Genomic DNA, 21,092 nt, shown 5'->3' on the forward strand with positions numbered 1-21,092 from the left:
TGGCTCGGGAGCCCTTTTGGTTGACTAGGGTCAGATTATCCTCTCCTAGAACAGGAATCCATGGATGATTCCTTTCCAGAAGCCATCCCTGGAGCTGCTGTGCTCTGAGCCTGCTGACCCCAGAAGTCAGAGGAGTCCAAACATGCTGCATACAGCACAGCTGGGTGGGAAGGAGAGATTTTTCAACGCCCTCTTCCTGAACAGCCCATGCAGTCAATCTTTCTATTTTGCTAGTAGGGCTGTATGAGAATCTTTAAAGAGAGCTCACTCTGTACAGGCACTGTTGTTTTATTTAAGTTATAGGTAACGTCCAGTCAGGACATAGGTGCATGAAAACTTCCTCTCCACGCTTGCTGCTCCTAACAGGGAGTGCTCATGTTGCCAGACTCTCAGCCCTTACTACACAAATCTGAGAACTCTGAAGATGAAGGAGTGGACCTTTTGCACCTAGATGCTGTGCTGGGCAAGCTCCCAAGAGCTAGACCCCCTCATTGTACCATGTCCTCCCTCTGCGCTCCCAAGAAACCACAAATCCAGAGGTAATGAAGGATTAAAGTGTTGCTGTTCTGCAAGTCCAGCCCCCTGGGTTGGACCCAATGCAATATCCAGTTCCAGACCCTTTGTCATCACAAACTATTTCCAGGTTGTAGCATTATATGATTAAACAAGGAAGATCTGGAAACCAAAAGAGGATCTTAAATCTCCATAGAAAAAGCTGGAATAATCCTTAATGTCTCCTACTTTTTTTTGTATCTAAAATGGCTACATCAAAGCACAAATTAATCTTCCCATTAGTAAAAGTATACCTGCTACAAATTATTGTTCTTCAGTGGTAATGTAAGCTCTCCATATCAAAGGAGAAAAAAAAAATCTTGCATTTTCAAAAGTCTAACTCATTCCCCACTGCACCAAACCCAGGATGTTTACTTTTTTCTGCATTTCAATCAGCTGAGTAAATAAAGCTAGACTGGTAAACCTCTGCTCCTGCCAGCATAATACCGCTGTGTTGAATCAAGGATTTAATTTAAACATTTCTGCAGATGATTTTTGGAAGTTCTATTTAACCTTTGTTTTCAATTTTCTACCTAACTGAGGATTTTTTTCATGACTTAGTCAAACCCACAGGACTGAAACAACAAGCTAATCTGGGGGCTGGGATTAGTCATGTCTCTTTAAATAAAATACATATGTTGAAGCACGAAAATGAGCAGATAATCACTTACACCCATACAACATATGGGGACAGCGGGCTATGGCAACAGTTTTAAAAGATGTGTATCTTCAAAAGGGGCTTCTCAGTTTTATGCCTGGTGCTCCCCATCCTTCACCTCCCACAACCTGGGCCAGACTCCCTGAAAGAGCTCAGACTGAGCTCTGCAAGGTTTTATATAGTTATAATCAAGGTTAAATCTTTACATTTGGCTCCTACTTTTGGCTGTTAAGTTGTGCATTCTTAGATTTATTTCTTGCAAGTCTTTGAGCACGAGACTTCTATGGAAAAATACAAAATAGAGGAGTATGGTGTGAGTTTTGTTTCCACTCAGAAACTTGAGAGAACATATAAGTTTTTGCTTAGCCATTACATAAGGGCTGTGTGCCTTTAGCCATGGACCATTTGAAACTTCCATGGCAGCCAGCAAGCTGAGAAGGGCTCCTTTTGGTCATTTGAGGATTGATTTCTGAAGGCTGCAATGCAGGACGTTTCTGCTCCATCCCTGTTAACGGGATTTCAGCATGTGTTCTTGTGAATCCAGACACAATGCCTAAAATCATTATCTCTGGTGTGCTCAGAATAAATACATGTTTTTCTAGGGAATTTCATGTTTTTGATACAGTGTTTATTCTTTCATTGTGGTAGATGAGATGGGAGCAGGTTTCAACAAGAGGAAGAAAACTGCAGCAGAACTACAGTGATTAATGCCAGGATTAAACTATCTCAAGGTCCCTAATTAATAGTGCCTCTTTAGCAACAAAAGATGCTCCCAGCCAAGACCCTGGGCCTCCCTGTCTGAAGGAAAGATAATTAAATTTCCAGGATGACTTTCAGGTGAGTTTCTACTGCACTAAATGAGTTTTTCCAACAAACCCATGACTACAGCCTCATACGCTCCTCGTTGAAGGGGTCCCCACATGTTGTGCTTTCTAAAGAGATTCCAGGTGGCCTATGGCACAATCCAAGCTATACCCTGACTAAACCAATAACACAATAAAATGGGACAGAAAGGGAAACAAACTGGCAAAGCCCTTTGCCTCTTGCCTTCTTTCTTGTGGGTCTGTAACTGCTCTTGGCAGCTACAGCTGACGTGTTGCTCTTCCAAAGCAAACAAAATAAAATCACGTTGCCACATACTACGGCACAGAAGAATGTCAGGAAGTCTGGTCTGGCCTGGGGAAAACACTAACACTCAACCACAGCCAGGCAGCACCAGGGAGAGAAGGAGAGATGAATGCCTGTGGGAACTTCAAAGGAAAGGTTAGGTCTGTAAGGAAAATGATGGTCTCTGCTGAGAGAGATCCTCTCCTCTCCAGCCATTTGGAAAAGTTCACTGTAACTTCAGGTGTAGCAGCTGCTTGGCCCCCATTGATGAACCCTCTTAAACCTGCTTGTAGGACTTCCCTTTTGTTAGCTAAATGACTGCTCTCCCCTCCCAATTTTCCAGCAGTTCTCTATGTCCTTAACTAATGTGCCCCACACAGTGCACAATGAGAGCTTGCAGCAAAGACAAGAGCTCAGATTTCATTAGATTTCCTCAAGAGCACATCTGGATTACCATCAGTGTAGCTGCTCACTTTTTCCCGTCACTATAACCACGGTGGTTTGAATGAGCAGAATTTAAATGGCTGCAGAACAAGCACTGCACTGCCGCACAGTGCAAAGGAACTTGAGGAGGGGCTTTGTCTGGAACCCTGTTTTGCACAGACAGTGGTGGTTAAGCATCTGGAAATGTGGATGGTTTCCTGTGCTGCAGCATCTAGCACGCGTTGGATGGAAACCTGGTGTGCAAGCTGCCACAGTACACGCCCTGACCACCTGGAAAGGAGTTGATGGATGGGAACTGGAAGAACCGTGCTGGACTATTCACATATAATGTATTTTCTGTTGTCACATAAGGCATCCTACAGGAACGTGAATATGAAAAAGATTCAGTGTAGTCTTGCCTGCGACAGTCTGAGACGTTTTGCACATCTAACAATGGAAAAGCACGAAGGAGAGACTCTGAGCTGCTCGGCTCCAGAAATCACTCCACACAGCAGCAACCTCCGGTAAAACAGCCTCACAGCTGCTCTAAAGAACTCCAGCTGGTAACACATCCTCATGAGGAGCCATCTGCTAGCAAGAGTGCATCAGTACTGTGCTGATATGCCTACAGTCTCCACCTCACAGGCTACAGGTGCAAGCAGCACAGCAGGCTTTCGCCATCCAAAAAGCTTATGTAGTCCCTGGCTTGAAAGATGTGCCTTCCCTGCAGGCTCGTAAGGGCTGGGGGAATCAGTCTTCCAAAACGCCTGGCTGGATACATTTGTTGACAGTAAATTAGTTCGTGCTCAAGAGCCTTTTTGTGCATCCTTTGCATTCCACTTTTAGCCTCAGATGGGCCAGGAGTGAGATATGTGTGATGTGGGCAGAGCTAAGGACTAAACAATGCTCTTCTATGCCCATCTCTGCTCACCTGTTGTTGGGGGTTAAGTTTGTTCCTTCTTTCTCTAAAGAATTTTTTCCCCATAAGTTACCAAGGAGACCAGGTGTTGCATACTTGAGAGTACTTAACCAAAACAAAGAGGTGGACAAAGTTGGAAGGGGGAGATAATGCAGGTAAAAGACAGAGCTTGAGGCAGCTGTGGGCTCTTCTTCTTCTGGCATTCGGGGAGAGAGAGAACAGCTGTTGCTGGCTGGAGGAGTTTCACTGTAGCCAAAGGGATCCAGTCCTGGGAAACCTACTATCACCGGTTCGGCCTGAATCCTGAGTTTTCTCTGCCACCTGCGGGGAGCTGGTCCAGGCCCTGCCTCACCTTCGGCTTCTTCGGCGCTGCTCCTCTTGCTACAGCGTGACCCTGCACCCCCTGCCTGCCGGGACACCCTGCCATCCCAGCTACCAGCCCGGGACCTTTCCACTGTTTCAGCTTGGTGCTCTGAGCATCCTACAGGGACACCGAAACCAAACTGCCCTGGGTTTTGTGAACCAAAACATTCAAGGTTCTTGGTACTGTTGTCGTTTGTTATTAACGCTGTAGTTGTTTGGTGGGGTTTTTTTGTGTTTGTTTGCATTGTAATACATACTAGTAAAGAACTGCTATTCCTATTTCCCAAATCTTTGCCTAAGAGCCTCTGATTGAAATTTATATTAAAAAAGAAAAAAAGGGGTGGAGGGGGGGGTTTACACTCTCCATTCCAAAAGAAACTCCAGTTGTTGCTTTTTTTTTAATTACCTGGCAGATACCTGTCTTCCCAAACCAAGACACCTGTGTTTGCCAACAAGCCACACAGATGAAAGAGCAATGGCCACAGTGGACTTCAAGCACCCAGAAAAAGCCACTGTAAAAGACTGGGAAGGAAAATCCCCTTCCAGCCTGTGTTTGGGGAAGCATGCTGAGAAGCTACATACACCACCCAAGAGGCAACTGTTTGGGTATTCTTGTCTGTGCCACTTCATACTAAAGAGATCTTTAAAGGGCAGAAGAGACCCTCACTCTGGATGAATCCTTAAAATTTCTGTGTAAATATACTGAAGGAAGACATCAAACAGAACTTTTTCGTAAGGGCCTAGGTAAAAGCATGCTACGTTTGGGGATGGTACCTCTTATGAAATGGAAGCCAATGTCTTCCTGGCATCAGTGGCAGGCACAGAAACTTTTGCAGCTCTGAACAACATATCCCACACACACAGGCTCGCATCTTTTCCTGGCTACACGTCTCAGAAGCAGGACTAGAATACAAATCTTCTTGCTGTTTCAGTGGGCACAACCCACCAAATCAGCTCAGTCCCAACCTGTCCTAGGAAGGATGTATCACTGGCACAGGGGGAAGGACCAAGATATGTGGTTACCCTACTTCCCTCTTAAAAGTGCTGGGTAAGCCAGAAAAGTTAACAAGGTCAAAAATAAACCAGCTCTGTACTCATCAAGTCTCTTGCCAGGTAACCCCTGCGTAACCAGCGCCCCACTGCAGGAATGTCAGAATCTCCCATGCTGGCACAATAATCTAGGAACTGTTCTTGAAGGTTAAGGAAGTTTATTTTTACAACTTTGCACAGTGCCTACAAATCTATCAGCCACACAACATCTGGTTCAGGCACTGCCCTTTGAATGGCTTTTCTGTTGGTGCAGTAATTAAAGGTATCCCAGGTGACACCTGATCCCTTATCAAGTTCATTAATTTAAGTGGAGTTATTTGGCTCTCTATTTTCTATACTTCATAATGTATTTCTAACCTTTAAAGTGACATAGGCAAGGACCAGATTGCAGGGGCGCTTATTAACAGCCTATTAAAATATTTTATGGCCTTTATTTTTACGTTGCCATAGGGAATCAAGTATTTTGCTGTTGTTAAACAGGCTCAGGATTTATGTTGCGAGAGCTTCACCACAGCCTAACACAGAGCAATGCTAGGAAATGAGCTGGGAGAACAAACTCTCATTCAGCTCTCCACGTGCTATAAAGCTGTCACATGCAGATGGCAGCAAGGGGCCCTCCAATGCAGGCCCTTGGTTATTAAATATAAACTGATACAACAAGATGCAAGGTTCTGGGACCTGGGTGCCTTTTTACTAACCCTGTAGACCCACAGAAGGAAACTCAGAAAGGATCTTTGTGGTCCCCTGTGAAATAACATGTTCTATGGCTTTTTATTCCAGAGCTGCTCTAACACATCCATGTTTTGCATCTATCATAGAGCCAGTGACTGTATAGGAAGACCATGATCTTACCTGCAACAAGACTATTACTGAATCTAGAAGACAACTACAATCTTACTGAAAATTTTTCTAGAGACTGCAAGCCCCTCACTTCCCTAGGAAACCTCCTCTCCAAGGTGAATTCCCCTCTCTGGTAAAAATCTGCGCTTCCTCCTAACTCAAGCACATCCAACAGAGACAACACATGTCTTGAATTTAGAGACTTCATGATGTCCTGCTTAGGTATTCAGATTACAATCAAGTCTGTTCTGAAATGCTTGGTTTGATAAACTTCCTAGGGTGAGACTGGCGTCTTCCCGAGTTTATGTTATGTTGCTCTTATTTTCTCAAGCATAAAAAGTAATTTGTAATGAAGCAACACATTTGGAAGAGTATCAGCAACATACTTAAAAGTATTTTAATTGCTTGCATTTTCAAAACATTTTAATGAAGTCAAATCAGGAATAGACACTTATCTGCCAAAGAACCTATAAAATATTTTACAATGACATTATAATTGACGCAACTGGTTGTATAAATTCCTGGCATTTTAAACAAAGATACTAGAGATTAGCTCAAGAAGATTATTCAGTAGGCATTTATTATTTCTGCTTTAATTATAAGGGTTTTGTTGTTTTTTTTTTTCTTCCCAGTTTTTAATTTAAATGTCACACTGTAAGATGATTTTGTGTGGGTAAAGAGACTGTTCTCAGTGAGCAATCTCATAGCACTAATGCATGACAAGTAGCCATATTAATAAATGTTATTAAATGTACCATGCCTTTAATGCCTCATCCAAGACCAAATTACAGACTATCTTTCTGGGATCAATCCTGGACATCCAGGAGGGATTACTCCTCTAATTTCGTTTTATAGCAGAGTGATGGCAGGAGAAACTGAGGCTCCCTGCAGAGCAGACTCCCCACAACGCAAGTGAACGAGGGTTCTGAGGGTTTCTGAGCTCACTGGAGTCTCCTGAACTTGTGCAGACTCCAGTTTCCTTTCCTCCCAACCCCTGAGGGAGAAGCTGCACCTAAGAAACTAAAACTTCACCCAAAGGACCATGCCAGGTCGTGGCACACCAGTGGCACTACAAGCTGTGCCTGCTGAGAAAGTTTTCGGAGGGGGCCCTGACCTGGTTTAAATTAAAGTTGTATCTGCAAGAGTGGCTCAGCAGTAAGAACAACAGCCTTGCAGAGAGCTGCCTTAAAACTGTGCAATTCAGACATCTTCTAACAAGCTCCCCTTACGCCTCTTCTCTCTTTTCTACCATGAGAGGAGAACCCACCTCAAGCTGCGTTGCGCCACGCTCTCCTTTCCTGGGTGAGCAGTAAAGCGCTGACTCCCAACAATTTCTTCCTCCTGAAGCTCATTAGATGGTTTTATTAATTAGCAGACTCCTAATCTTATCGTGTGCTGCACCTGAAATCTCGCTTGTGTTTTTGAAGAGAGTAATTAAAGCCAGAGATAGTTGAATAAACAGGCAGTGACAGAGACTAATACTCTAGCAATATAATGAAGCAGCTTACTAGACAGTTAAGATGCCCAGGCTCAGATGTTAGCCCAGTACAAGGGCAAACAAAACATGCTTTGGCTGGCAAGCACTTCCACCTGCTGATGTGGGCACCCCCAGGTAAATCCTCGATAACTTTGCTGAAAGCAATCAGACTCTGGGGGAGAATTTGGGTCATGGAATCTGTCAGGGGCCAAAACAAAGAGCAAACAAGTAAGGCAGCGGCCCTCAGAGCACACAGAGGTAGTAATAATCAACAGTTTCAATGCCTTCCCTGTAGAGACTGCAATAATTAGCTGGTAATTATTGGGCACAATTTCCTTTACATAGACTAGAAGGTTACCTGCTTCAAGGACAGAAAATGTAGCTTTGCCTCCTTCGTGCAACATTGAAAGGAAAACGCCAACAATGGCAGCCAAATCCTAGTATAGCACTTCATCATCAGCCACTTGTTATCTTTTAGAAACCACTCTGCAGTGCCATAGCCCAAAGTATTATCCCTGGTTAGCACTGCTGCTGGCAGAGCTGGTTCCCCTGTTTTGCTCCTCAGAGGAATGAGGGAATAAACAGCAAAAGACAGAAACAGGCAGATAAAAACCACTTACTTGATATTGTCAAGACACCCAGATTCAGGTTTCAGTATGGCAGTATGATGAAACATTTTATAGAGAGCAATCCCAAGGAAGATGACATTAAGCTGCAATGGAGGGGAAAAAAACAAAAAAAGGATTATGCGACACAGCACAACATGATGGGGAGAAAGTCAGCTCATTCTCTGCAACAGATGGGTCACTGTAGGAAATTAGCTCACAGTACAGCTTTATAGTGACTGAATCACAGAAAACTTGAAAAGCATTTTATAAGGTGACCTGGCCTGTAGATTACAGGACTGGTGATGCCACATCCTTACCAGAGCTGTGGCACTGCTGATACAAGGCTGGTTCTAACCACAACTTTAGCGCTTCAAACAGCATTATGGAAAATAAAAAATACTTGCTGTAAGGGCTTTCCTGTGTCTGAGAGGTATACAGCTGTGAAAAGTCACTCCAAGCGTCTTAATTAGCCAGGTCCATTGAAATGAAGCATAAAAGGATCTTTTTCTGTGAATACACCTTTTAAACACATTGTAACGGGGCAGATGGGCAAGAAAATCACAACTGATGCTTAGCACAATGCAAAGTTGAAAAACAAAAAGAAAAAAAGTGTTTGATTTGTTCTGTAAAGGATGGGATGGTGTTTCCATGCCTCAGTGTTCACAAGACAGCCAATTCCTGGGAAGGAGTTTCCCAAAAGCCCAATCTAGGATTTGAGACGTAATCAAAAAGGGAAGATATCTTTTTATGAATTAATTGCTTCAGGGAAAAAAACCCCCAAGAACTGTCGTTTGTGGCATGGCCCCCTTCCTGATGTGGAAGACTGCTGAAATGGCTCCCAAGTTGCCGGAGAAGCAGAAGAAGCAGAGACAATGTCTGCATTGAAGTGAGAGTGCCTGGTTTTCTGTGCTAGCCAAACTGTAGTCTAGTCAAAACAAAGGATGGTTTATTTAAGCCATATTGTAGCGATTAAAGTATAAGAAAACTTCAGCTGTCTCTAAAGTTGGGCTCTCTACCTTGTTGCTCTGTTAGCTGATATACTGGCAATGTGCTAAACATGAAGTCACACAGGTTTCAACTTCTGCTGGTTAGGAAAAACCCTCACCAAACTTCTTTTCCAGTTTGGACTTTCAGCCCCCTCCCCTGCTCCCAGATTTCCCTTCCCCCCCCCCCCATCAATGCAAAACTTCATTCTGGAATTCAAAAAGGGTGTAAGCAGTGAGTGCCATCAAAACAGTTTGGCACTTCCAAATGTGCAGTGGTAGAAACCAAACTCTGCAAGCGCCTGTTCTGAAGCTCCCTGGTCCATTTTGATCAAGCATTTTGCAATGCCAAGAGCCTCTCATAATGAGGGTCTAATTGCTATGCCAGGTGGGGTCAAAGAAGAACATGCCTTCCTCAAATTAATCTGTGTAAATTAAAGATAGAGAAAAGGGACAGCAAAAGTTTTATTTCTTGACCTGAGAGATGGAGTAGTTAATTAGGAGTTCTTACCATAATTATCAAGGTCGCCGGTCCTATAAAGCTCCAAATGAAGTAGGTGTCAAGTCGGAGCCAACATCTGTAATGAAACACAGGGGAAAGGAGGCATTCAAGGACTGCACCCAGGACATACATCAAGAGTGAGCGAGTGACAGAGAAGAATGTGAGCTGCAAAACACGCTGGTGGGAGACAGGAAATATTACATTGCTTGTTCATTTAAATGCTGAATTATGTGCCCAATTTCTGACAGCGCTATTGATGGAGTAAGATAATTACCTCTAGAGGAAGCAGGGAGAAAATGGCACAAGGCCTATTTGCTAAGGCTTTCTGCATCTGTCGGAAAAACTCCTTAGACTGTGACTTTTTTAAGGAAGGGGCCTGGTGAACATCCACAGACCTGCTTCTTTGCTGTGTGCTCCTCTTTGCTCTCCAGCTCTGATGCAATGCAAGCTGTCTGTCAGCTGTCAAGCAAGATGACATTTCTCCAGAAAGTACATCAGAGAAACTTTGGTGCAAATAGGAAGCATGAATTGGATAACAGAAGGCTGAGGTTTAATTAGGTTCAGCAACTTCTCCTTTAAAGTGTTTTATTTCCCTGAACCTCCTGAGTGTTTTGTTTCCACTAATGTTTCCAGGGTTGCATATGGTCTGCACTATCACAAGAAGTTGATTCATGGCCTAAAACTAAATTATTAATCGCTTAATTTCAACCGCATTTAATACTCCCCACATTTTTTAAGGCCCCTGGGAAATTACATTTCCATTCCTAGTTCATTCCAGGCGACAGGAAGATAAAATGGAAGTGACTCGGTACAAGACAGATGAATGTAAATTCCAAGAAAGTTTCACACGATGTTTAAAATAATAATATCTTGTCGTCTTTGCAATGCTGCAAATCACAGTTCCGTTTATACACAAAGGACTGAGAAAGCATAAAACCACTCTTATACTAAACATCCGATGCAATTTCATGATTAGGCAAGTGACAGGAACTGTATATATGAATTTATCATGGTGCTGGAGATAGCAGTTCTCACAAGTGACAGCCCTAGTGTATATGCCTAATGTTTTCTCCCTTCCAATGGACTTTGCAACAGGCAGAAAGGTCTGTGCCAGCAGCCCCATGGGAGATGATCAGCAGGAGATGCCTGATGAGAGAATAAAAAATGCCCTGAACCTTTGTGACTGAGAGAAGTCAAAATATGAATAAATTCAAATATGCAGAGAAAACTTCTTGCTTTCCTCACTGACCATATAAATTTCAGGTCTCATCAGTGTTGGAGATGTGTTGATATATATATATACACACTCATAACGCCATTTGTCACAAATTAAAATACTGTCACTTCCGTGACTGCCATTCCTGAACTGCCTCTGCAGCTGCTCATCCAGAATCTTCATGTGATAGCATCAAGATCTTAATGCAGGAGGCAAACAGAGCCTTTCAGAGCGATTGCTGGGAAATCTCGTTTCCTCCATGGCTGCTGAAGTTCAAGGTGATTTAGATGCAGCTGGTAATGGAACAACATGAGTGACTCGAAACTACTTGAGACTGATTCCCTATAGGAAAAGGTTTATGCGATCATGACATCTGTGTATAACCATAATAACATCTGAAATGTCGCCCAATTGCAACTAGATTTGACAAAGGAATAGAGGTTTCAAGGATAATGAAGTCCCTGTAAAAAGTGCTCCCCCATTCCTAAACAAGGATGTCCGCATAGCAGCAGCTCACACATTTACACGGCATTTCAGGCTTTATACCTAACCCATCCCCCTCAGGAAAAATGAGTAACTAGTGCTTATGCCTCAGCTGCTGCATATAAATCACAGAATGCGCAGCCCCATCACTTTTTTCTACTGATAATGAGTGCTGGTGTGTGGGAGAAGACTCAGAGGGTTGTGGGGGTTTTATTTTTTTTAATGAAAATATTTTGAACTTTTTTTTTTTTTTTGACAGTTTAACATTCAAAACAACCTCCAGTCCCTGCTGCCCAGCAGTTGGGAACACTGTATTTTAGTTGCCATCAACTTGATTTTCCTTCAGCTTAAAGAGTGACCTGGCTCTTGGAAAGTCTGGGGAAGAGGAAACACATAAACCCTCTCTTTACTTCTTGAAGCATGGTGACTGCCCTACAGTCACACCTGGTGCAGCTGATTTTGAATGCATATAGATAGGGATATGGGGAAAACCAGGGAAAGCTGAAATACAGAATGAGCAAAAAGCTGTGCCAGGCTCAGCAAAGAAGAGCAAAGTAACTGGTTCCTTTTACAGACAGAAAAAATAATGACATTTTCTACTCCACTCCCCTAAAATATCTGTCCCTTCAGTTGTAGAAAACAACTGAGAGACAAGAGACAGATGTCTGTGGATAAGAAACAGCAGAGGAACCAGGTCCTGCCATCAGGATAAGTGGGAGCCAGGCATGGACCGAAAGGAGCCCTGGGTGAGACGGCTTCACCTAAGCTGGAGCACAGCTTGTGAGAAACAGAGAAGGCTTTTTTTAGGTCTCTCTGCACACTTCAAAGAATGCAATGTCATTTTTTATTTGTTTGAATTAAAAATTTGCCTTTCTATGAAACCATATACGATACTCAGTCTTGGGTGACTTATAAAACAAGCTGGGGTTTTTGGTGGTCATCAGGAAGAGATGAAACTTTGAACCTGTTTAAGTCATACCTCATTAAAAATGCAAATTAAGACCAAAACATCAAAACACAGGCATCCCGCCAGTTGCGTTGTGGAGCTGTAAATTGCTAATCAGACAAGTACCACACTGAGCTTTTCTTGCCTTAGAAGACAAAAACCCACACGCACAATGAGCTGCATAAATGAGCTCCTCAAAACAAGGAAGCAATCAGGCAACTCACTTCCCAGAGTTGCTAATCTTGGGCTGCCGAGTTACTTGTGACCCTCCACGCACAGCTGCGCTGTGAGCATGGACTTGCCACATTACGAGTTTAGGCTGCACTGCCGTTAAGCAAACGAGCTCCTTCAGGGCTCAGTGCAAGGCAAAGGATTATCAGGAAATGTGTGTATGTAGGCAATACTGCTCAAAACCCCGTTGCTTTTTCTAGGAGTCACCCCAATGTATTCAGTTCTTGTGAGAAGCTCCATGGCACTGCTCTCCTTTACTTCTTAATTCTCTCCTTTTCCACAGTGGCAACTCACAATATTCACCTAAAGCTTTGCCCAAATAATAAAGACTACAAAGAGTTTACTCTATTTTCTGCATGGAGAGAAATCAAATACTAAACTATCCCTGGTGTGCACTAAATATAACCAATAAACAATCATTAGCTGCCATTGGACCATAAAATTTGAAGAGCCCTAAACATATCATGTTGTTCATGGGAGCTCAGTGGTTTGTTTCACGTGGCTGTACAGCCTCCTTGTCAGGGTGCAGTAATGGGATATGTATGCACCAGACATGCCTTTCAAGGGTGCAATATAGGTTCTGCTTAATGGAGTTCAGCATCCACATAGCTCACACTTCCTCCTCCAAATACTGGCAGCAGCACTGCAAAATAAAACAAGTTCAGTGGAGCCACCCAAGACAGACCACATTGTTAGAAGCTATTTTCTGAGCAGCATTTACATGCATGAAATGTCGGCGCCTGGCTGATGGACTCGGAGGCTGTGTACATACACAGGGCTTTCATTTTGCTTTCTGACAGCTGGATTGCTTACTGTGTATATCCTGCTTTATAGCATTCCAAAAGGGGGGAAGAAGGGGGGTAGAAACAAAAGAGAGATCCCTGCCATGATGGATTTGATCAGCAGCGGATGAATATACCTTCAAGTGCATTTTCTAAAATATATTGAACCACTCAAAGCATAGCTGCTTTCCTCTGCAATTTGTAAGAGGCTTTGATATGAAACCCAGGAAAGTATGGAAATATGGAATAGCTTCTTGCTGCTGATTTGGGATGGCCTGCTTCTAGCATGAGTCCTCTCAAAGGCTGCTAAAGCCATAATTAAGATTTCACTGAATTTTAGATGCAAGTTATTTTCAAACACTAACTACAAATCCAAATACTATTTTCTATACTGTTTTCTTTGCATTTTGTAGCAAATTTCCCACTATGACCCTTGATATCATATCCATCAAGGAAATGGATGGATTTGGTTAACACACAGGATAAGGCAAATGATGTATCTCTTTAATTTTTTTTTTTTTTTAGTACAATCCCAGCATCTTCTTTTTTGCAGCAAAACTTGAGCAGTGGCCATTTAAGATCGAGCAGCTGAAGATAAGGCCTGTAAGAAATGGTCACTTGGAAGTTCATGACAGCATTGCCAGAATCTCTTTGGCAATGTGGGGGAACCACACGGTCAGCAGAGGGGCTTCCTGCTTCTCATATTTACTTTAGAGGTTACAATCAGAATAAAGTGAGATGCAACATTTCTGTTTTTTCTGAGGCAAAGGACCAAACACAGTTGAGGCTAGCCTGAATGGGATGATCTTTTAAAGGAATCACTATGCTGCAGCTTAGTCATAAGAGCAAATTAATCTCCTAATACAGGGGTTTGAACTGTTCTAAAAAACCCCAAAAAAGTACAAAAAAGGATCAACCTCTATCCTTGAAATAATTATGGGTACAAGAGTATCTTTCTGGAGCAGCTACTCCAAAATGCCAATATGAATGCTGGGACACAGGACACTTCAGAAAATCACAAGCACCAAGTGATGATAAAGCAACAAAGGGAGGAAGAAGTGCCTGTTCCTGGCTATGTAATCTGGGCATGTGTTACAGGAGGGTTGGATTTAGAAAGGAAAATGAAATCAAGAAAACCCTACACTGCGTGTTTAAGCAAATCATTCTGAGATGTATGAATAGTGGCACCAAATGCCAGGCAAAAAACAAATAACACTAACAGCTCCATAAGTCCTGCTTAAACAAATGCAGTAAATAATGGAGGGAGGCAAGTAATATATTCCAGAGGATGTTTCACGAAACCTGGCAAAACCAAGCAACTTCTTGCAATCAAATTATGTATGCCTGGCATATAGTTCACTACAAATTCTAATCAGTTCTACCCTTCTAATAACATTATACTAAAAAATACATCATCATCCATCAACCAGATGGAGCTTGATAGTTATACAAAACATATTGTATGGTTTTTATTTTCCTCTTATGAGAACGTGATAAAATCGTGCATTCTGGAATTAAAAATTATAAATAAATATTTTATATTTGCAAATCTCTGTAAATATTTATTTGCAAAATATTATATATACATGTTTAATCATTAAAAATACCACTTTGTGCTGTGGGGAGGAAGACATATTTTATTGGCACACACACAGGACTGCTGCCTCTTCAATGCCAAGAGAGTGAAGTGCTCGGCTTCAGTGAATTTCAGCCAAACTTTCTGCCTCCACCCTACATTTGGGCACCCAGGGTCTATTTGCAAAAGCCAAAGGGTGAACAGTGTGGAAAGTAGCCACAAAATACTACACTGCAAACTGGACGGGTTAGGACAGTGCTTCAGCAATGGCAGATATGCAGGAACTGACTTTCCAGACAGCTGGAATATGTTTGGGTCTCAACGTACCCGATGTAGGCCACTGTGAAGAACTATGTCCTCTACAGAAACACCACAGTTAAGAATAAATTTGTCTAAAGGTACAAGGCAAACTGTTTCCATACCTGATTCAACAGGTGCTTATATAATGCTCAAAAGGGGGAGTGAATAGAAGAGCTTGTTGGGGCAGGAAGCATGTGGCAACTGATGGAAAATCTTCAAAAATGGCAATCAGCTGTTGTGTTACTTATTCTTTGCCCTCTAGGCCTGTAAAAGTCAGTCAAACTACTTTGGATAAATTGGTAGGGATCCTTAAAAACTTACACCCTCCTACCCTTATCTGTGTGGGCCATTTCCTTTCCTTTCCACAACGCGTGACATTCATACAAATTCAGGTCGCTGCTCTCCTACTCATGGGAGGAACACAACACAAATATCCATCTGGGATCCAAGCCTGCCTGCTGGCATGGTAATGGATCATGAGCAGCTCCACTGCTTTACAGATCTGCTTTTTCAAGAAATAAAGGTTCATATATCCTAATAAGGGTTCAGGCAAAAAATCTGCAGTTGAACCTAAGAGAAGATCAAATGCTGCCACGGCCTGACCTAATCTATGCTAAAAAAGAGCTTCAGAACCACCACTGGCTCATTGCTATATATGCCTTCATACTGAGCCCTTAACTCAGTTAACGTGGGACTGGAAAGGCAGAATGACAAGGGAAAAAAAAAAAAAGGTCAATAAAAACACATTGTTAATCCTATCGTAGCAAGGATGGCAAAGAGAATCAAAGGCTCCATTAGATGGTGTTGTTTTCCATTAGACGGTGTTGCATGATAATCTAACTTGTGCTTTCATACCAGCTTCACCAATGTTGAAAATACTTAACAACATTCCTAATGATAAATGATTTAGCTGTTCTGATTTGCAAAGGGCCTGATGCACTCCACAGTCACCACCTATTTTGCCCGCAGGCTCTGTTAATCTGATAGAACAGTTTAAAAACTAAAGAGGAAAAAAGCAGTATCTTCACCCAAATAAGAAATACTCTTTAGTTAGAGGAGGATATTGGTGATATAGTACCAAACTGAGAATTGGGACAGTCACCTCTGCTGATGTTATGCAATGATGTGACAAAATTTTCTTCGACTGACTTCCCTAGAAAATACCTTTGCAAATACTTTCATAGTGAGGGAATTAGTTCTGCAAGAAACACAGAGATAAGGCAAGGCATGCCTCCTGGCTGAGCTCTGCCTGAACAAACCCTCTGGGCTCCTCACATCCATTTGCCTCCCCCCCCCCCCCATCTCTCCTGAGCAGGTCCAAGCAATGCCAAGGTCACTCACACTTTGTCCGTGCCGTAGCTCCGGTAGTCCACTGCTGCCGACACGGCCACAATCAGCGCAGGCATGCCGTACCCCACCAAATAGAAATACTTCCTCCGGGAGTGCTCGCTCTCAAAAACCTCCACCAGCATGATGTAGAGCTGCACCCCCTCCAGGAACATCCAGGTGAAAGCTGCCAGGAAGAAGAAGTGCAGGAGGGCAGCAAAGACGGCACAGGCAATCTGCATGAGGATCGAAAAGAGCAAGGGAAGGAGTTTGTACCATGATTAATTAATGCAACAGTCAGGAGTACTCGGAGGCTTAATAAAAATGAGCGCGTTCTTATCTTCCATCTCCAAAGGAAGAACCTTTTTTCACTTGGAAAACACGCGTGAATTAAAATAGACGCATATTTGCATATTTAAATAATATTAAAAGATACAAAGGTAGGCACATACACAATCAGGCAAATAAACAGATGAAGATGTACATGGTATAAGCTCTTTTTACAACCTGCTTATCAGACAAACACACACATTATTGACAAGCAACACACATACAGCCCCTGAAATCACAGCAGGCATCGGCATGTGAGTCCCAGTTATCAGCCAGGGGCCCAGCCCTGTGAGGACTCATGCATGGAATGAGGACAGTGCCAGAATGTTTCTCACTGGTCAAACATTGCAGATGCACTGAGACAAGAGCCTGTGACAGAAGCATAAAGAAAGTGCTTTGCCTCTTACCGGCTGGTCAGTCCGGTTGATGCCGATGAGGAAGAGGAGCTCTGCCACGAAGAGGCTGATGCACAAGTTCTTGTGAATAGTGTTGCGGTCGCTCTGCAGCCCACGGAAGAAGCAGAAGGTGAAGATGCAGATCAAGAGGCAGACCAGTGAAAGCAGGATGCCAACCCATGTGATGAAGTCTAGGAGAAGGTCGTGGACTGCATCACTGTGCTGAAGGTAAAACAAAAACTCATCAGTTGCATGATGTGTGACTTCTAAGGCATCCCAGCCACAGAGTAAGGTTGTCTGTGGCACAAGGCACCACTACCAAAAAGATTAAATGGACCTAAACTTGAACCCTGCAGCAAGAAAAGCTGCAACCTGAAACACAGACTCCAAAATGTCTTGCAACCTGCAGGTGCCCTGAACGGACTCAGACCCCAAAACCTTGCAGAAACAACAATAATGCTGTTGACAAAAATACTGAGATATCAGGGCTAGTCTTGCGTGCGGCTCAATCTTGCACAAGCAAGGCAAAGGAATGCATGGACACACAGTATAAAGAACCATCAAACAGAGCAATTCAAGTGTAAAAAAGCATTTCATGCTAACAACATCATGTCCAACAACTGCAAGTCCATTACAACCATTTGCCAACAGTGAAAAAAACCTCTCTTTAAACGTTCAGAGATGTATGAGCTTGGAGGCTTTGGAAAGAAAGAGATTGCTTACATATTTTTTTTTCTTTTTCCACAGGGGAAGGAGAAAGGAAGTTTGATTTTTCTTTTTCAAGCCCTGGAGTTATATTTTAGAGCTCCTGGGAAGTCAGATTGATCCTAAGAACATTACCCAGAAAAATACACGAATTTGCTTTTAAACTGTAACAAACAGTGATTTTAAGACAGCCTGGAAAGTGACTGACTCCCTGTGATGAACTTTTAACATGGATGTACTTCAAAGCCATGCAAACAAAGCCAGTGCAAAGCTAGGCAACAAAGTTTTATGAGAGGCAGGATAGGTGAGCCTCGGCTCTGCTGATAAAACACTGCTGCATTGCTCCAGAGCTTACACGGCATGTCCTTCATGGAAAGAAGAGGCACGTGATGAGACCCTCCTGGTGAGGCTATCCCACCAACTTCTTCCTTATTCAGGCTGTCAAACTTGCCCGTAACTCCCCAAGCTTCCACCAGATGCAGTGAAATCATAGATTTCATTACTTAGCAAAATGCAAATAAAACATGAGAAATACACAGTGAGTCACGAGATGACTGCTTGGGTGTAAGTGGTTAGAGTCAATGAGCTGGGGAAAAGACTGGCTGGAAATCTCTGGGGACATTTCACAAAGGCCAGAGCAGCTTGAAGGCCAGCTTTGTGGCCCACCAGGTTGTGTTATAAATGGTAATCACATTCTCCACCATTTCTGGCATTTCGATGACTTGGACACTATGTAGGCTGGCAAATACAATAGTGTCACACTTCAAAAAGCCAGGGCAAAGTGGAAACATTTTACTCTCCATGGGACAAAAGCTTATGACAGATGGAGGGAAAAGGTGATTATTTATCCACTTTCTTTGCCTGCTTGCCTATGATAAAGTCGCATCAAATGTCAGATGGCCTTTCCTGATACACACTCTGCTATGTCGGCACCTGCAAGAAACATCTCAAACCTTTCAGCTCTTTGGCTTTACCAGCATGAGTGATAGGCATCAAATGATAATGAAAGATGGGGAGTGATTCTCTGATCCATCCCTCCCATGCTCAAGTTTTGCCTCCAGGAAGACTTGGAGGTGGAGAGATGGAAAGCTCCTTTGTCCAAACCCCCTTGCATCTCTTTCCGACTATTTCTGATACCTAAGGAACTAGAGGTCACAAGTCCAACAGAGAGACAAGAAATCATTGTGTGCTTTCTGTGGCTCATGACAGAAATGCCTATTCCAGCCAGCTCATCCAGCAGCGCCCAGAAACCTGACAAGATGAAGCACATCATTTCCCTGGCAGCTGCACATTGCTTTATCTCAGTGTCATTCCAGCTCATCCATCCCTCTTAACTCTGCAGAAAAATGTTAATGCAAACCTTGCACCTTGCAAATCATTCTTTCTTTTGTCTGAGGCTGCAGGGGAATGGCAGGAGAACACCTCCCTGAACAAGCCCTCATCTGATTAGATTGGCCCACCAGGCTGCATGGACCAAGAGCTCTTGGGCTGGGCAACAGGACAAGGCAGCTAATGCAGGTGGATGCAGGGAAAAAGAAACCAGGCAGACTTTGGCCAGATGCACGCACCCCACCCAGATGTGACCAGATTCATCGACCCCAAGACAAATTTAGCATGGTGCAGGGAAAATTCTCCAAGGACTTCTTCCCCTAGGTGAGATAAATCTCACAGGTCCCAATTCCTGCACCTCTTATCACAGTACCACAACTCAGCTGATTTTAAGATATGATGCAGGAATTACAGGTGGTTTTGCTCTTGGAAAGGGATCCTACCATCCATGTTCTTTGTCTTCTTCAGGGAACGGCTGCTTGCCCAAGAAGCTCACCATGCTTAGCAATAAACATGCTTCATTGCTGTATTATTATTACTATTATCACCCTTACTGCTTTTCTTTTTAATATTAATCGTAAAGATAATACTGATTTTATGTACATAACACTCATCCCTGGAGTGCTGGGAAACAACTATAAAAACAACTTCTCCATAATTACAAACTCCCTCCCCAAACTCAACAAACTCACAGAAGAACAAACAGAAAGGAATAATAACAATAAACTGGGAACAAGAGCAATTTAAAAAAACCTCAGGGGAAAAAAAAATATGAATTTGTAGCTTTTCTAGTAAAGTCCAAGAGAAGAAGTGAGCTGAATTTTAAAGGCTGGGAACACTCCAGCCTTTTTGGGATGCCCTATTCCAGGTGCTACTGCAGAGCCAATGGATCAGGGAAGACTTGATAAGCACTGGCATCCTTCCCATGGCAGTGCCAACTGCTCCCTCAGGGGAGGCACATCCAGAGCTTGTACACCAGCAAGTACAGCAAAAGGGAACTTGCCTTTTGCTGGAGACTGAAACTTGTAAATTACTGGACTGTTACAGCCATCAGAATAATATGGGAAAAGGAACAATAGTGGTAACCTCTCCCAATGCCATGAGCTTTTCCTTGCCATCACCTGATCACTGTGTGATAAACAAGGAGCAGCATAACCTGGCTTACACAGTTGATATACGGAATTCTAGGGTTCGATATGATACAGGGCACACCAAGATTTTGTATGTAGGTCTCAGCCTTCAAGCCTGTTCTCTGAACCACAGAAAAAATGCAAGAAGAGCAGATCTTCTTATTACCCTGTCCAGCACTGTTCAAAACTCCTTGACTGAGGATAAAACAGCTTTGATGTGCATGCTAAACACTGAATCACAGCATGGTGAAGGTTGGAAGGGACCACCAGCGGAGTTGTCTGCTTCAACCTCCCTGCTCAGGTCCAACTGGACTCTGTGCCACTGATTATGCCCCTCTGGGATCTGCCATTCCCAGAAGATCCCTAGGGATATCTTTCCAGCACAGTGAAAGCCCTAGGGTCTCTAAAGCATGCAACATACATCTGAGACCACCAGTGTAGAGACATCAGTCACCTGCTGATTTTCAGTGATCTTCCCAAATACTTGGGCAACCAGAAGAGCCCATGAGAAATACCAGATATCAGACCAACAGATAATTTCCCAACAGCATCAACCAAACAGCTCCTAGCCCAAATGCACCATGGCTCTCCAGACTGGTGCTACGTGGCACAGCATGCAAGACACTGAGGTTTGTTACCGCTAAGCTACACTCGTTTCGCAGAATAAGCTACACACAGATTACTTTTAGCACAGGAACAACTTAGTAACTGAAAACAAAAAACAAAACCCAATACACTTCAGCAACAGGGTTTCTGTAGGAAGTATGTTTTACATTTATGGTTTAAGTATGAACCCAACCCAAAGCCCAGTGAAAGGAGATGTCTCTGGCTTTGGAATAAAGACCTGATCTTGTTCCAGTG

The 21,092-nt window shown here is 43.1% G+C and overlaps 1 protein-coding gene across 2 annotated transcripts in view; it reads right to left on the reverse strand.

Annotated features, from left to right (window-relative positions):
- ADGRL3 (adhesion G protein-coupled receptor L3) overlaps window positions 1-21,092 on the reverse strand; it is a 480,878-nt gene that overhangs the window by 38,664 nt on the left and 421,122 nt on the right. For both annotated transcript variants that reach the window (XM_066186413.1, XM_066186414.1), the window contains 4 exons: window positions 17,080-17,289; window positions 16,358-16,578; window positions 9,492-9,558; window positions 8,010-8,101 (listed from right to left, as the gene is read on the reverse strand). In XM_066186413.1, coding sequence (XP_066042510.1) covers window positions 8,010-8,101; window positions 9,492-9,558; window positions 16,358-16,578; window positions 17,080-17,289 — 590 coding nt within the window. The remainder of the gene's footprint in view (window positions 1-8,009; window positions 8,102-9,491; window positions 9,559-16,357; window positions 16,579-17,079; window positions 17,290-21,092) is intronic.

The sequence above is a fragment of the Chamaea fasciata genome, unplaced genomic scaffold, assembly GCF_029207755.1.
Source record: "Chamaea fasciata isolate MVZ Bird 193981 ecotype frontalis unplaced genomic scaffold, bChaFas1.0.hap1 SCAF_6, whole genome shotgun sequence".
NCBI classification, from domain to species: Eukaryota; Metazoa; Chordata; class Aves; order Passeriformes; family Sylviidae; genus Chamaea; species Chamaea fasciata.